Below are 18,035 nucleotides of genomic sequence, written 5' to 3' on the forward strand. Positions count from 1 at the left end.
TACATATGGTGGGAAACTTTAACTAGATGCTCTCTGTCCCTTACTCCTGCTAATCTTCCTTTGTGGGGCAATCTGATGCTTCCGAAGGTATTTCATGAATCTGCCTGTAGGTCATGGGCTAGCTATGGGGTAGATCGGTTTGGACACCTATACAACTTAAATGGCTTCTGAACATTCGAAAGCTTACAACTTTCTTTTGAACTTCCCCGTCAGTTGTTTTTCAAATACCTGCAGATCAGGGACTATTTCTTGAGAGGGCAAGTGATAAAGACATCGGAGAGCTCCAAGGTATTGGCATGTTTGCATGGAATATCTTGGAAATCACTAATAAGTACTATGTATCAGCATTTCTGTCAGCTTAGAATGAACGGAAATGCAAAAATGGCGGTAAAATGGAGCAATGCTTTGGGGTTAGACATCACCCCAGCAGCAGTCAATAATGCATTAGAACCATTAAATGGATCCATACATTCTATCAATCTAAAGTTGCAACAATTTCAGACGATCTGCATGCTAAATTACACTCCGGAGAGGATAGCTAAATGGGCCCAGAAAGAAGGAAGGTATGGGGCAATAGGAGCAAATGCCCAAAATGCAGGCTGATTGCTGTAAATATAGTGCATATGTCTGCTACCTGCCCTGAGCTACAGACATTTTGGAACAAAACAAGGCATATTATGATTTTTTGCCAGAGTTTAGGTAAAGAAGCAAGCTCTGGCCCGAGATCCCTTTACTCCATTATTCTTGTTGCTGTGCACATGGATTTCTCTAAAGCCACCCTCGAGGCGAGATGGTGGGCAATTATGATGGAAACTTATGAAAGGGAGAAGGCTTTGACCAAAGCTAGAGGGACACCCTCTAAGAAGAAATGTGATTCTATATGGGGCAGACTTGCACAAGATCGTCAAGATAGGACGGGAGATTGGTTACTTATTTCTTGTTTTCTTTGTACACTGTAGCAATGTGCATTAACCTTTGTTAGCTGGAATTATTACTAATTATTTGATCTATATGTAACCTCAAAGCACTGCTGAAATGCTACACTATAAATGCCACGGGGCAGATTTATGTTAACTGGCGCATCCCCAGGGATGCGCCAGTTAATGTGCGCCACAGTGCGCCACAGCTCCGCCACCCATGGTGCGCCGCATTTACAATGCGGCGCACCATGGGGCAAAAACGGCACAGATGCGTGACGCATCTGTGCCGTAAAGGCGACGCATTGCTGGAGTTGCGTCGCAAGCGCGACGCAGCTCCAGCAAGATGCGTCACGTTGTAAATCATTCGTAGGGATGCGCCACGTTTACGCCGCCTTGCGTGACGCAACAGCGGCGTAAACGTGGCGCAAGGCCTTCATAAATCTGCCCCCAAGTGTTTTTAATGACTGTCCCCTTTTGACAATTGAAATGTTTTCAAAAAAGAGGACTAATTCACAAAAGTTTCTTTTACCAGCTGTGTCTTACTCGATACGAAGATGTGTCTTATTTTAACATTATCAGAGTCAAACATGCTTGCTCATGTACCTGATTCACAAAGTTTTTGTTTTCTGAATAAAGACTGTCTTGGCTAGAAAACACTATATTGCAACTATCTTGACCAGGATAAAACTCTCCAGCAACAGCTTTCCTAGTATAAATCTTGACCATCAAGGATCGGTGGTCATTTGACTGATTCACCTACATAAACTATCACTCACGCCTCTAATTTATTCTGTGTTAAAATGTGAATGTTACGCCTATCTCATTATGTATCCGTATACCATGTCGTCACCATTCTATGTCATTCGTGTTGTGAAGCGCTCTGATACCCACGGGTCACACATTCGTCTGCCACGGATATAATATTCTCATTTAGAGAGAAAACAGTTGCATATAAGAGTAGACTGAGGAGTATAATTTGCATGCGCTGTCTTTGCCCGTGCTTTATACCTTGTAAGACTTGCCTATTTGTTATCTGTCCTGAACTACCAACACGTTTGAAGCAGAGGCGGGTTTCTAGTACTACTAGGATAGGTGGGGAAGGAGACTTTTGATTATTTTTGCAGAATGCTTTTGTCGCCACCATGTGGAAGATTGAAGAAGTTCATATGTATTCCATCTTAGCTTTATGAAATATCTAGAAAAAAAAGACCATTCTCGCCGCACATTTTACCATATTTGTGGGTGTTTATACTGAATAAATAGAAGAGGGCGCTAGGTATTGTTATTATTATTTTCATGAGATATTTATGTTTGTACTATACAATTAGACAATATTAGCTCTTACCCGTGGTAAACTGGCAATGCGTCAAAATCCAACTTTGCGGTCCAGTCAGTTTTACAGAACTGCTTTGTAAGATGTGAAGTACAGCTTACTTATTTTTGCAATGTGCTTTGGTTGCCATCTTGTGGCAGACTGAAAAATTGTACAAATATTTCCTTTTACCTTAAATTTTTTAAGAAAACCTATTCTGAGCATCTATTCATGATGGATTGTGGAATTAACACATTAAGCCCAGAAAATGGCTGATTATAGTCAAAACGTAGGAACATGTTTACTCATACTTTGCGCAGCTCAGCAAGTGAAGTTGTCACGCTGCATTGTGTGAAAAAGAGAGAATAGAACAGTGCCATATTTTCAAATATATGGGGCAGCTCTGCTCTCTACTGGTGCTGGTGAACATGTGGGTGTCCAGAGCCAACGCAGGTCCCCTTGCATCATGGCGCAAGTGTGCTTACCTTGTGGTCAGGATAGTTTTTGTGCAAGAAGGGACACTTTCATGGACAAAAAAGATCCTTTTAGGCTATTTCCTCTTTCTATGTGTAATGCCGAGTGCAGCACGCTGACAAAAAGGAAATAACAAGGAGAAATACAGATTTTTGTCTTATAACTACAGCCTCAGGCATACGCATTATTATGTTTACAATCCTTTATAAAGATGGGTTTACATGAAAATACATGGGTGGATGCATGGGAGCACCCATGTACAGTCTATATCAAACCGATCTGTAACAAGATAATGCAAGGCAGCACTGTGCTCAGCAATGCATTACTTTGTATGCATTTGTATGTCCCAACATGAATTTTGCGACGGGCTGTGCCAAATAAGTGGCACAACCCTGATGCAAAATCTTACAAAATCTGGGTCATAACGCTTATAATTAGCTAATGTAGCCGAATTACCAAACTCATTTTTTGTCAGTTATTAAATATTCTCATAAATACTCATTTTTTTCAGATACGACCCTAAAACGGACAACTGGACTACTGTGTCTCCCCTGAGTGTGCCCAGAGATGCCGTTGGGGTGTGCCCACTAGGGGATAAGCTCTATGCTGTAGGAGGGTATGACGGAAATTCATACTTGAACACTGTAGAGTCGTATGATGCACAGACTAATGAATGGACACAGGTAATCATCATTATTATCGTTCTGTTGGCTATTTCAAACAAATATTCGAAAAGCAATATGTACGAAATGTGAAAAAATGTATGCGCTCGATTATTCCTTTAGACTAACATGTTATTTAACTATATTTTACATATCAACTTTACAACATTAAAAGCTGACTAAGAAGGACAATGTTAGTTCATTGGTATATTCTATTATACCCAGGGGAACCACAATTTAAGACCTAAATTGATTAAATAAATTGAATTTCCCTCAAAAACAAGAATTCCCTATATAATTTATTGGTAAAAAAAGCCCTATTAGTACGTGTTTTCCCACAATATTGACAGCTCTGCAAAGTGGAAGACGCCAACATATAGGATGGCCACGAAAACCGAATATAGGCCTCCGTTTCTATAATTACAAGTTACTAAAATGTTACACACCATACTACATAAAATTGCACTTTGTGTGCACTTTTAGGTGTAATATTGTGTAACAATTCCATAACTTGCAATGAGTATATTATCACTATATGGCAATTATTCACCAAATGCACAGGCTGTGTTTCTTCAGATTTCACATGCAGTGTTATATATCACCACTGGAGTGAAAAACTCTAGCGAACATATGGATAAAAGTAGTTCCATGTTCCAAATTTCAAGTTACGTTATGTGCTTGATTTGGGCCACTATAAGCAAAGCAAATATATAAAAACAGCCTAAGAATTTGTACACAAAAAATACAGTTCATGTATAACCACCCATTTTGATTATTTGCTCAAAAGCAGTAACGGACTTTGACACCTTAGTTCAACCCAAATATGCTTTAATTTCCTTGTATCTGATACAAGTTAATTTCATCAACGTTTGTTTCTTACTGTAAAAGCTGATAAATTATAAAAGTCTATGACAATCAGTCAAAGACTGCAGAGGCTATACTCTTCAAGTGGGTACAGGCACTTTCAACCCTTGCTAAAGGTGTACCATATGAAAATTCCTCCTATTTTATCTTATGCCCTTGAATATATACACATCAAAACCTGCCAACCGGTAAAAGTGAGAGAAGGGACTCTTTTAAGTAAATTCTAAAAAGTTAATCAAGCTGTCCCGGTCCAAGCTATTCGCCTAGAGTTATCCTAAGCTAGCACATACGCTAGGGCTATTTACAACATAATAAGATTGGTGTATAAACTTTTACACACCGACCTAGGCTCCCTTAGGCACATTTTAAAATTGGAGACTTTTAGAATTGATTTGTCGCAGTTCACTTTTATTAAGAATTTTAGTATAGCCCTTAACTTGTCTCATTCCAAAGTAGCACTTTCATAAACCTGGACACCAGCACATTTGAAGCTTTTCTTAAAGAACCTGTTACCAAGAATAAGTATTGATTTGGAGGTAGAACACTGCTCCCAATTAAAACACTATGTACAATATGTAAAAAGCAGGGAATGTAGATCTCCCAAGCAATACAAACACATTCTACTAGACCACAGGATATGACGCTGTATTCTTTATGGCCAGGGACTGCCGAGGACCCCCACCCCTTCGTTAACCAACATAACATTATTAACAGGACGTGACAGGGCTTTCTTTGGAAGGCGGGGGATCTTTCGACCCCCCGGCCGTATTTATTAAAACATTCAAAATAAATCAAAATTGAAATAAACAATATTTACACAATTACGCAGAGAATTTTACAATTGATATATACAGGTATTCAGATGCCTAACCTTAACATATTTCTAGTACAAGGTATTTCCTATCCAAAAACTAACATATCAATTACATTATACCATCTTTATTTTCTGCGTACCTATTTGGGCCTACTGCAAGGTCAATAACTGGTGTCAGATCCTTATCACTAAACCACACCCTCCTGAAAGGAGTGTGCATGCGCAGGGGGGCCCGTTTACTGTGGGGTTACATGCCCTACCCGGTTACCCCCGTACGCCCTATTAACCACGCCCTCCTGTTGGAGTGCACACGCGCATGAGGGCCCTTTTACCGTGGGGGCACCCCCCTCCCCGGTTACCCCTGTACGCCCTAATAACCACACCTTTCTGTCGAAGTGCACATGCGCAGAGGGCCCGCTTACCGTGAGGGTACTTTGGCCCCTCCCGGTTACCCCGTACGCTCCATTAACTCCATTAAAGGGGGCCCTTGCATCTCTGCGCCGTTTACTGGCGTCATTGTGCTCGTGCGGGGTGGCCAAACAGCCTAGAGAAAGCGTGACTGTCTCCCCCGAACCCATGTACCCAACAGGCTGTACCTGCCCCTGGAGTTCTATGAGAGACCACTTGTCTCTCTCTTTGGGCGACCCCATTCGAGAATGGCGCCACCCCCTAAGGACCTTAAATTAACTGCTCACCAATCATGACCTTACCGCCACAGGCCAGCGTAGTTGACCGACTATCTGCCCCCCCTATCCTCTTACACTGAAAGGTCATGCCCTAACCTTCAATTCTCACACCTAGCCATTATATGTTTAGTCCAACTATCGGTCCCTACCAACTCCTTGCAAGATCATACCTTGTCCCTATACTCCCTTTCGTAGGCAAGAAAAAATTCTCTGCAATGGTTTCAACCACAGACGTGTACAAACGGATGCCGTCTTTATAGAAGCACGACTCCCCCAGATGCACCCCTGGGCTATGGTCTGCAATTAGCGAGCCTCACTATTGTTGTTACTAGGTATTTGCTTCCATGGGCACAATATGGCCTTACAGACTCGCTTTCCAACTTCGGGAGATCTGAAATGTCTGCGCCAGGGTGTACCCCGAGTATGGACATGTCAACCCCCTTCTACCCAGGCATCCTGATGTAACATGTTAATTCAGCCCCCCCCCCCCAAATGCTTGCTAATTATGCTAGGGCTGACTGATCTAGGGAAATTAGACGTGCCGCCATAGGCCACCAGATGGGCTTAATTGAATGGCATTTCCTGCGCCCGATAAGACACGGCGCTCATGACGCTGCCACCCACTGTCATTGCAACTGAAAATGCTACCCGGGGAACCACAGGCCCCCAAAAGCTCCGATTGGCGTATCGTGAAGTCCTTGAACCACCCACACCTGACCATTACGATCTGGGAAATGTTCAGTGTATGTCTACCTCCTAACTATGGAAGTCCCCAAACGCGCTGTGTCTACTAAAATGGCAACTGGGAGCTCGGGCCCCCGTAAAGGCAGAGTCCAGCTTCCCGACAAGGGGTGCTGAGGTGTTGCATAGGCCCATTACTCCTGGGTTTGGCAAGCTGGCCAGGCAGACCCCTGTGCACTGCCACATTCCTCTCGTTGGCCCCACCAATTGGTAAGCTATGTATATACTATGACGACTACGGTGGCCCTGCGAGCACAGGCGCCGTTACTGTAGCAATACAGTTTCCTGATAAGGAACATACTGCCATCTTATTTGAAGCAACATCCCGCTACATTACTGCGGCCAGCCCAATGTAGGGTTAACACACCAATAAACAATCATTCCAGTGTTGGCACCTCTTGAGTCCTTGATCGATCGCCCATCACACTTGATGTCATTGCTTGGCATTCCTGTACCTGACGTACGCGCCCCTTTGGCTGTCCACCTGTTGCAGTTGTTGCGGTGTGGAGCACTTCCCAGATATCTGCCATGGGCCTCACCATACATAAATGGAAAAGACAAAAACAAACGATTAGTGTTTCTGGCTTCCTGACGATAACTACAGTGCACGTGCCTGTATTACAGTGCCCTCACATGCTAAGTCTTAGCTAAGATTAGCGCCAGATGCATTCCCATTAACACTTCCAACTGTAAGGGTTTAGGATAGCATTAGTCTGTGTCCCATGTGGAGTGTTTGAATTAGTGTTACAGAGAGGGTGCCCGGTCGTATGACCTTCATTAAAAACTAGTACACAGTGTGAAGTGCAGTGACACAGCGCATTCATGGTTATCAAACAATTATGCCGCAGCCAAGTACATTCCTAGCCAGGCTGATGCTAACGGTACTCACCAAGTCCAACAACACATACATGGTAGTGTACCAGCACACGGTGCCAAAGGCCCCCAAATCCTTATTTAGCTTACTGGCTATGACGTGTGCAGTTTAGTCCAGTAAGAACATTGTTGGGACGTCCTGTCCAGTAAGAAAATTGTTCGGTGACGACATGGTGCTGTCAATTAATTAGCAATCTACTGGTGAACCTATGTCCCTATTTCTCTTCCCAACATCGTCCCTGAGATTAGAAATCCAAGCACCACAGTGAGGGAACTAATCCTATCATTGCGCCTGCAATTGCATGGGATACAGATAATTGTTTCTCAGTGGTTAAACTAAAGGTAGAAGTGTGCCCTGTCGGCTAAATGTGTTATTAGAACCAGGTGGCGCAGCCCTGTCCTCTGTCAGAAGCTGAATAACTTAGTGCCTGTGCCATAATTACTAAAGTTATTACCCCTTCAGAGCAGCACAACATTTGCCCGTGACCATCGCCTAGCTGATTGAATTTTTTGGCCTTCAATGAGGGTGCCTGGCATAGCCCCACTTGTCTACCCCTAACCTCACTTACAATGTCTGTTTTACTATCAAAGTCTTTAAGCATAGGATTTCAGATCGAAAGGGGCACCGTCTTTTGCCAGTTCCGCAGAAACGTCATTAAGCATAGGATTAGCACATTGCTATCCGTGCCGAGCTGTAAAATGGCTCATAAGCCTTTTACCAGTCCAGGCACCACATTACAGCTTTGGCTTTTGGTAAATTACCATCCAAACCAACCTGACATGATCAAAAGCAACCCCTGACATGTGTTTCACTCTCATTAGAGCACTCCGAGAGGTATGGCTCTGTCCTTACCCAAGGGGGCACCCCCTTTGAGGCTAACTAAAACCACCTAGAGGGACACTGAGTGTGTCTTTGGCACAGAGAGCGGGTCCCTAGGGCAAAGAAGGATGTGCACCTAACCCTCCTGCTATTTACTAAACACGCAATGGGCCAAGTACCAGAGCAATGTAAGCTGAGATGTGTTTAAACATGCTGATAAATTGCGCCAAACCCACACACAACGAATAATTTTATACCCTTGTATAAACTAACTGCTTCGTGTTTAATGTACGCCCAAAACAGAAAAGGCTATTTACATCATACCATATTTTATATTAAAGGTAGATCATATCCTTCTATAATAATTTGGAGAGTGTGAAATAGGAAAGCACAACATCAGAAAATGTAAAAAAAATGGGAGGTGGGGTGTGATGTGATGGAGCGAGAGAGACAGTGCTCCTGCTTGCCCAACGCTTAACTCGTCCCAGTTTATCCAGCTATGCTGTACTTGTGCTCATCTGACTCAACATGCATCCCAATGTGCAGGAGCTAAGGAGTGGAAAGAGATGCTGTAAACGATGGTGTATAGATGTCTGGAATTAAATCCCTGAAACTGAACAGGCACTTCCTGCCTCTACACTGGCTTCTTCTATTGTATACCTCATCCTAAAAACCAAGTAATTGTGCACTCTGTCATCCTCTCCATAGTAATAGTCTTCATATGTCACACAAAGTGCTCAAAACGTAGGATTTGAGGTGTTATATACATGCATGGACCAGCTCCAAGCCATGTTTCCTATATGGCTGCACACAGACGCCAACTGGATTAGTCCACCTAAAAATTTACCTCCTTTCACATACATCTATAATGATCGCGCTCCTGTCATAGAAACAAAACACGATCACATCATGCAGCGTTTAAGAAAATAAAAGTCAGCCGCTCTAGCCGTCAGACCACATCCCGTCCCCAACAAAACAGTGGAATATATAATGCAGTACTCGACCATGGGGAATACTCCCACCCCACTGTGTTCATCAGTGATTGAAAACATGACCTTTAGCGCACGTTGCTCGTGCTCTCGCAATTAAAACAAACAATTAACCAATAATGGCTTGCAGCAGAGACCTCACAAATGCCGATATTATTAAGGGGACAGAGCTTGATGTCACGTGACTTATCAACAATGTTTCATGTGGTCGCCTGGGATGTGTATTTCAACATTATGAACAGTAGTTGGTAAATGCCCTGTCGTGTGAGAGAAAGATCCATGCAATCGTGTTGTGATTATTTGTTACATATATAGCTGATCGGGGCACCTTGGTTTTATGTTCCAGAACTGCCCTCAGCCCCAAAGCTCCTTCACGAGCACACCCAGTCCAAATCATCCGTAGTAATGTTTGGGAGCAGCTCAGTGCTTTGAATCCCTTCCGACATCAAGGGAGATGCTAACCATCCCAATTAGGAGCTAGTCGAACCTTGGATCCTCAGTGGAACTCGGGCTTGCCATCACGATACATGCACCACTTTTACAGTGAGATTGTTTAGGGAGGAAAATTAAGGGCTCTTGAACCCTACCCATGAATGCATTACCTATCCCTGCCTGAGTGAGCTGTGCTAGACTGTGCCCATTGCCGCTGTTTGCCGCCCACCCCCTGTGCTATCACTAAGCAGGGCCTGTAGCATTGCCAGGTGCCCTTCGCCTCACTGTACCCATGTGACCAGCCTTTATAGCGCAAACCTGAACTGAACCTGAATCGGGTCTCCGAGCGCCTTACGAGTTACGTTACCAGTTTTTTGTTAGGCATGGGGAAATTAAGAGTTGTTTACCATAATCACAAGCTGTTAGTCGTCTTCCTTAGGCCACACAGCACATACTCATCGTCTATGGAGACGGAAAACAATTGGGCTGCTGAAGTACAACTTGAAAGATATGAGGTTGAGCCAAGTCAGCACTGCAGCAACTGACCCTTCCGTATGGCTCTTACACCAGCCGACACATGCCGCAGCACCCATTATTTCCCTGATCCTTATGGCGACGCAATAACGAGGCCGAGCTCTAAAGGCATCCCAAGGGTGACATTTTATCATAAGCAGTGCGAGCGCCATGACCGCTCGGCTTTCACTTTACTGATCATAACTCAGTTCCTTGGGACAATACTGGCAGTCTCTTTACCTCACGTCCGAAAGGCGCGCGCTGCGACAGGACCCCTCTCTGCGAGCACACAATATACCAAAGACCAGTCCAGCATCGCCCCAGCAGCCTTACCCATGTGTGTGAGCTCCACAGCTTCGATGCTCCACTTGGCCCCTGTTCATGCTCCCAGCTCCAAGTTGCCAGTCTACCCTTCACATCACCGGCTTGTCGTCTTGATCAGCACCCCCGAAATGAAAAACAGGTGAGACGAGGCGCCATCAATCCACCGCTCCGACGATCGTCCCCTGAGGGAACAGTCCTGTCCTCCCAGCCAAAACACCTGCAGGGAAACAAAAGAAAATTAATTGGAAGGGGCAGGCCATGGTGAGCAGGAGTCAAAGAGGCCAACTCCCGCGCTGCACGTCCTTTTAACCCTTTGCAGGCCAGGCCGGATCTAACCGGCCTGGCCTTTGTTCCCTTCGTGACCCGAAAGTGACTCAATCACTTCCGGGTCACCAGAGGACCCGGGGCGAGTGGGGGCCGGTGCACCCCGCCATAAGTGCCAAAACATGGGGGCAGGGGCACCAACAACTACAAAATCTATAATAAAAAGGCACCAATGGGAGAGCTTTTCCCAAAACAAGCAAATAATGAAACCTCACTTAAAACTTACATAATCCAGTTTTGCACTTGTAAAAGTATTCACTCACACAGAGGTTTTGGTGCAAGTGCATCTCCTCTTATTAGAGGCGTTGGACTTGGCCCTTATTGCAGGGTCACGCCAGAATGTTTTGCCTTCCTCCCATATTGTTTTCTGACCTGTTTTTGTTGGTTTTATGACTCTGGGCACATTACCACTGCTGTTCAGTTCTAAAGTGCATGTGCTCTCTCTTGTAAACATGATAAGATTGGTCTACACCTATTTGGCATATTTAATTAACCTGAAAGTCCCTTCTACAGTGGCATCCCATGTACCCAGGCTTGTAAAATAAATGCTACTAATAGGCTTGCAGCAGTGCTTGTGCCACCCACCGAAGTAGCCTTCCAAACCTGTCTCAGGCCTCTGCCCCTGCAGGACCTACGCGGGTAGTTTACTGCCGCAGTGATGTTTGATGCAAAGTGGTTGCCACATCTGAAACTTCCCTTTTACTACATATAAGTCACCCCTAAGGTAGGCCCTAGCTAGACATATGGGCATGGTGCTGTGTAGGTAAAAGGTAGGACATGTGCCTTAACTGTGGGGCATGTCTTGGTATCTCACTGTTGTGAGGCTGTCCTCTCATAGGTTTGCATTGGGTATTCCCTGATATGTGCTTCAGGGGAAATTTCTGACATGAGAGGGGTATGTGACCATATTTGGTATGCTTAGAATAGCAGTGATACATCTTGCTTATTGGTGAAAGCAGATTTGTCATTACTATTTTAGAAATGCCACTTTTAGAAGTGGGCATTTCTGTGTGCTTATATGTCTTTGTGCCCTGTCTGGATGTTTTTTCACCATCTGGTTTTGACAGTTAGGAGAGAGGGGATGTGCATTCACTCTACACAGTGACAAGGGGGGTTGAGGTGTGTCCAGCCTTTCCTGGGTGTCTCAGCACTAGGCTGAATAGACCTTGGCTGCAATTAGAGTAGCAGGATGAGTTTCCCCTGCACCTGAATAGGCCTGGTCTGCTTTTAGAGTGGTGGGAGGAGTTGCACCTGCACCTGAATAGAGCTGTGCCTGCCTTCTGCAGTGCTGTGTCCACCCCCCTGCTGTGTGCCTGGAGCCAGGGCCTGAGATGTGTATGGGGGTGTTGTGCACTTCTATACAGTGTTTGAAGAGCCCCCCAGAACAAATATGTTCTGACTATAAGTACAGGGGCTGTGACCCCATGAATTAGACATGTTTTGGACTTGTAACCAGATGCTGCTAGTTCTCAATCAGAGGACTGCTGTGTGCCAGGAGGAACTGCCATTTGGATCACCTGCTGGCTGTCCTGAAGGGATGTCTCCTCTGCAGGCTGACTATCTGTGTTGGCCTGCCTGCTTTTCCTGTGTGTGTGCCCATAGTGCTCTCAACAGTGGCCTAGATAGGTGGCTCCGTGACCATCTCTGTCATGGGACTGTTGCCTTTGTGAGTCCGGCAGCAGAGTGATCCAAGCTGGGAGTGAGGGTACTCCCACTTAAGTTTTGGCAACCCAGTCCGTGGCAAGCACTGGATTCATGCTGATGGTGTATGTTTTGCTTGGTGTGCTCTAGCCCAAAGTCAGTACATGGTAAGCGTTCTGCTCCTGCCTGCTTGGGGCAGAGACAGCCACAATGAAGGGAGCTGTGACACCAGGATTGAGCCCCTATTGCAGGCACCCAAGGAGCTCCCTTTCCTGCATCTTGTAGAAGCCTGCGACCCCCTTTTCTCTCCTGCCAGCCAAAGCTGCGATTGAGAGGTCAGGGCCAGTGAGGATCTGCTGGGCTGGCCCCGATCGGGGAGAGAAGCATACTGGCAGGAATATCTGGAAACCTGCCACACTGCCCCGAGGTAGAATGGGGCTGAAATCCAGCCTGCAGCGGCCAGAAGGAAAATGGCCTTCATATCAGTGCCACCCTGTTCCTGTGTGGGTGCCCATGGTGCTCTCAACAGCGGCCTAGATAGGTGGCTCCGTGACCATCTCTGCCATGGGACTGTTGCCTCTGTGAGTCCGGCAGCAGAGTGATCCAAGCTGGGAGTGAGGGTACTCCCTCTTAAGTTTTGGCAACCCAGTCCGTGGCAAGCACTGGATTCATGCTGATGGTGTATGTTTTGCTTGGTGTGCTCTAGAATGGGGCTGAAATCCAGCCTGCAGCGGCCAGAAGGAAAATGTTCCAGGCCCGCCCATCGCCACACAGACTCTCGCTGGTGAGCTGGGAGCCCCAATGGGGACAGGGGCAAAACCAAGGTGAGCCTGCATAGCAGTTGTCTGGAGATCCAGACATAGAGAGGGTTGCCATAGTCCAGCCTGCTGGTGATGAGTGCTTGTAGGATGGTCCATCTGGTATTCTGAGAAGAGGTAGGTGATAAATGTTGCTCCGCCATCAGAGTTGGCAAAATTTCGGCCACTCAGTTATGCATGTAACGTGGAGATCCTGCCATATTCGGTAAGTTGCTGAGCATGAGCAAGATTTGGCATCCCCTAGCATGATTTTTGGTCGTAAGGAGGGGTGATTGGTTATGTTCCCAGGTTGTGGATGTGGTGGAGGCACTGAGTGGATGGTTCATATGATTGTCTTTGTGTTGTTTCTAGTGAGGGTTGTCCATTCGGTCAGGTGGCCATCATGGTTGTTGGTGGGTAGGTTAGCAACGAGTTCTCTGCGGCTGGGTAGTTCTGTGAGGCTGCTTTTGATTTTACAATTTCTCTGTGGAAGAAGTTGGATTTTTCGTCGCAGAGTTGCTGGAAGTGATGTTGGTGAGAGTGACTGAGTGTGAAATGAAATCCTTGATGATTGAGGGTTCCCTGGCACTGGCAGTCGAACATGCCTTTGGCCCACCAGTGGCCTCCCGGACAGATGCTGTCGCTGCCACGCTTAGTAGAGCTGTTTTCTGGGCATTTGGAACTATGGCCATGTGACAGGGACAGATGATGTAAGATACCTGACAGTTGCAGGCACACCAGTGAATCTGCGGAACAGCTGGATCACCGATTTTGTATGACACTGCATTTTTTTGTTATTGCACCTTTATTTTTCTTTCACACACTTGCAGTAGCTTTTATAATTGAGATCTTGAAGAAGGCCACAACACTATTTTAGGTCAATATGGCTGAAACATGTTGATTACTTTTGAGTGCAGCTGTCTCTAATTACGGCAGCCACACTTCTCGACTTTTGGTTTTAATCCTGGCACCACAAAGCATCAATAAACTATAGTAGGCTTACCTTGTAGCTAGTTTTATTTATTCTCACAGTTCAGTTAGCACTATACCCCCACACACACATTCTCTCACATTGGGTCTTAGTAATGCCCCTTTTCCCCTGTAAAACATCCCTGAGCTCCTCCCTCGCAGTGAAGAGGTTGTAGCCTGTGTCACTACTAGGTTTGCGACACGAGGAGGTATCCCCATGATGAAGCATGACAGCTTTGGTGTGTGAGGGAAACCATCCTTAAAAGAGACACACCTCCACTCTTTCCCACAGCACTGTTTTCTCCTCTTTCTCACATTGGAGCAACTGGTAATACATTGCTCGGATCCGAGGGTTTCTTGTGTTATTTATTGTCTGAATTGGGGGGAGTGCCCTTGCTTGTCCATTAAATCTCCTCCAGGCCCCATTGTGAATTACACCAGTAGCGCTCCCACTGGGTGTGTATATTGGACATCTGTGTTGCAGCTGCCAATAAGTAGGTACTGGGAGGGTGGAGGAGTGCAGGGTGCTGTTATGTCATTTACTATGCTGATGGGCGATGGCAAATTAAGTCCTATTGCTTGGCTTCTTCTTTTAAAGACGTTTTTGGTGGGAAAACCACTAATGTCACTTCCTGTCCAAATGTATGATTGGACATTCAGTGATGTCACTTCCAGTGTAAGTGGATGGAGGTTGATACAGTGATGTCATTTCCTGTTCTGATGGGTGATGGGAAATGATGTCCTCTTGCTGGGCTTCTTCTTTTCTAGACAGCTTTGGTAGGAAAGCGTAGATCATATGTGACCGGACAGTGTAAACTGTACCTGCAGCAGTATTGCATCCTTTAATGACAAAAAGTGGATGCGTCCACAGCAGAACTGCCTAATCAGTGGTATTATGCACTGTAATGCTGTCACAAAATGCTAATGCCAGAAGTATAGTCTGAAACAACTGCTCTCAGGCATAGCTGAAGCATTTAGAAGGGGGATAGTAGTCCCTGGAACAAGGGTAGTTGCGGCATAAGACTGTTTCCTTTCAGGTTGTTGGCCTGCAAATTAACAGCCTATCTTGCTCCCCTAGAATTCAAAAGATCATCCCATGGCGGATTAAAATTGGACAGACTGAGAAGGATCATTAAAAACAGCACATAGCATGCCATATTGCTTTACTGAAGCGGGTGGGAGGCACTTTGAAACTTTAAATTCACCCCTAGCAAAGGAGCAGAGCTAAAATGCTTCCACTCTACAACTTGCAAGTTCGATCACTATTACCGAGATGGCCGTAAAGGTCCTTCTTCATTAAGTAAATAATGTTGAGTGACAGCTTGAGAACAAACCTGCTTTTGTGCCTTATATTGGTACTTAGGCCACGTGTATGATACTTTCCTATGTAACGTTTGTCATTTGAGATTTGTTTGTACGTGTAGGCATTTATACCAATACAATTGAATGAAATGAACAATAAGGCAAGAAATACGTTTTTTATGTGAATTGTCAGTTGCTAAAATTGTGTTTGTTGCCTGTCTTGCAGGACGTGCCTCTTAATATCGGAAGAGCTGGGGCCTGCATCGTTGTTGTGAAAATGCCATTGTAAATCTACGGCGTTTCAGGGGAAAAACAGGACAGTTACATGCGTTTGAGGAAAAGGAACATCTTTGCTATCTTTTGGATTTTATATAAATGACTACGACATTGTTTTGTATGCACTGTTCGTTCCAATATGCTTATCTTAAGCCATTGCATGGCATGAACAAAGAAAGTGTGATGGGCACTGCGAAAAAAGCAAATATATGATCATTCATGGCATGCGTACAATTTCTAAACAACGTCGACACATTGCTGTGAACTACACAGCAATATCTACGCACAGACACAGGCACCCACATGAAAACCTATTACATATGTCAATACGTAACCTAATATGTAATTATGTGTTTGTTTATGCATATAGGCACACACGTAACACGTGATTACACACTAGCTTCACACTTTAGTGAATGGTGTACTAATGTTTTGCTATGTTTCATAGAGTGGTACAAAAATACACCCTGCCATGATAGATACATATTTATTTTTTCCTAATATTATCGTAAAAAGTACACAGTACTTACCAACAACCGAACCAAAGAATGTAGATGTTTAAGTGTGTGTTTGATAAATCCACATGTAGAAAAATGACATCAAGCCAGTCTTGATATGGGATGCGAATGAGCACCAACAATGCACAAGCAAAGCATTCTACTGTGTGAAACAGGTTTCAGTAAGGGTAACATTAGCTCCTATTTGTAATCAGTATTGTTCAGAACTGCGGGACAAATCTCAGAGACATGCTTATAGGTGTATGTATCAATTAACCAACAACAGTTACATTAAAAGAAAAAAGATAAGTTAATGTCCCAACCAATGTAAATACCTGAAGTAAATAAAAGCAAAGGAAAAATTGAGAAAATTGGTCCAAAATATTAAAACCAGTCTTTGAAGCTCAGAAAATGCTCCAGTCCCACAGCGGTATGGGAAGAACCCTATGACGAAGCATGCCACCATGAGACATCTTGGCGGCAGAGGGTCATTTTATGGAAACTTTCTGGGGCATATTAACAAGCTGAATATCGCCGCTTTCTCGGCACAATTCGCCGAGAAAGCAGCGATACTTCCAGCGCCCTATTTACAAGGGCATTGCAACGCCTGCCTCAAGTCCACTTTGCATGTCAGCGAGAAACACCGCTAATGACATGCAAAGTGGGCGTTCCCTCATCCTACCACATATAAAATGTGGTTGTAGGTGGGGAACACCCTATCACCAAGGCAGGCGTTGGGAGGAAAAGACCTGCAATAAACTTGTTTATCGCAGGTCTCCCAACGCCTGCTCTGACCAGGCGTTAGGCATTGATAACATGGGGGTGTGGATCATAGAGCTGAATCCACCCCCCCATATTATCAAGGCACACATAGCGCGTGAAAACAACGCTTGTTTTCACGCGTTATTGTTCACTATCGCCGGCTATCGCAGGATTTACTATCGCCTACGTGTTGCGCGTTGATAATAACGCGCTAACACGGCGAAAAAATCTGGCAATAGCCGGCGATAGTGAAGTGTGCGAGGTGCATTTTTTAACGCACATCTTGTTAATATGCCCCTCTGTTTCCAGACTTTAAGGAACAGTGTAAAGATAGCCCATTTAGTGCAGAGGGACTCTTCTTGGTTGTTACTTTGAGTACGGGAGGCTGAGTCCTCTCTATCCTGGCCTCTATCTCCCCTCTTTTTTGATCTACATGCTCAGTAAATGCTGGCAGGCAATAAAAAGGGCAACATTGTGTCTTTCACACTGGGGACTATCAAGGGTGCAGATGATTAAGATTGTTTACAAAAAAATAGCAGGGTGTTTCCATAGGAAGGCTGGGAAGAAGCTATTTATCTGGTTGCTTCACACTATTTGCCATGAGAAATGTGGTCACAATTGGGACACACAAATTTGCACTCTAGCCTCCTCAGTAGTTGTGAAACAGATGTGCTTACTGGAAACTTCCGGACAAGTCTTTAGTGATCCATTCCTCTTGGAAAAGCTGTTTCCTTCAACTGATTTATGTCTTAACAGCTCTCTGTAGAAGACCAGTCACCCGACAGTCTGTGAACTGGTCAGCAGGCTTTGCTGATTCTTGGACTTTTAAGTTCTAGCCTTAAGCTTCAACATTCATGAAATTTCCCTTGCAAGAACATTAAGTTCCCAGTGCTAGAAAGCTTAAATGTGTCTGTAAGTCTGTTCAAGAAATTACCCTACATTAACTCATTGATCTGTGGCAGGGAGTGGGTCTCATGCTACTCATAGTTCCTAGAAGCTCTTGTGGTTGGAAAATTAAACACTGTGTATTTTTCAAACGGTTT

The 18,035-nt window shown here is 44.8% G+C and overlaps 1 protein-coding gene across 1 annotated transcript in view; it reads left to right on the top strand.

Moving 5' to 3' along the window:
* KLHL4 (kelch like family member 4) overlaps window positions 1–16,554 on the top strand; it is an 804,052-nt gene extending 787,498 nt beyond the window's left edge. Inside the window, exons 10-11 of the mRNA XM_078688422.1 lie at window positions 3,218–3,389; window positions 15,684–16,554. Coding sequence (XP_078544548.1) covers window positions 3,218–3,389; window positions 15,684–15,746 — 235 coding nt within the window. The 3' untranslated portion in view covers window positions 15,747–16,554. The remainder of the gene's footprint in view (window positions 1–3,217; window positions 3,390–15,683) is intronic.
* Window positions 16,555–18,035: the final 1,481 nt, after the last annotated feature.

Source organism: Lissotriton helveticus, chromosome 4_1 (genome assembly GCF_964261635.1).
Source record: "Lissotriton helveticus chromosome 4_1, aLisHel1.1, whole genome shotgun sequence".
Lineage (NCBI taxonomy): Eukaryota > Metazoa > Chordata > Amphibia > Caudata > Salamandridae > Lissotriton > Lissotriton helveticus.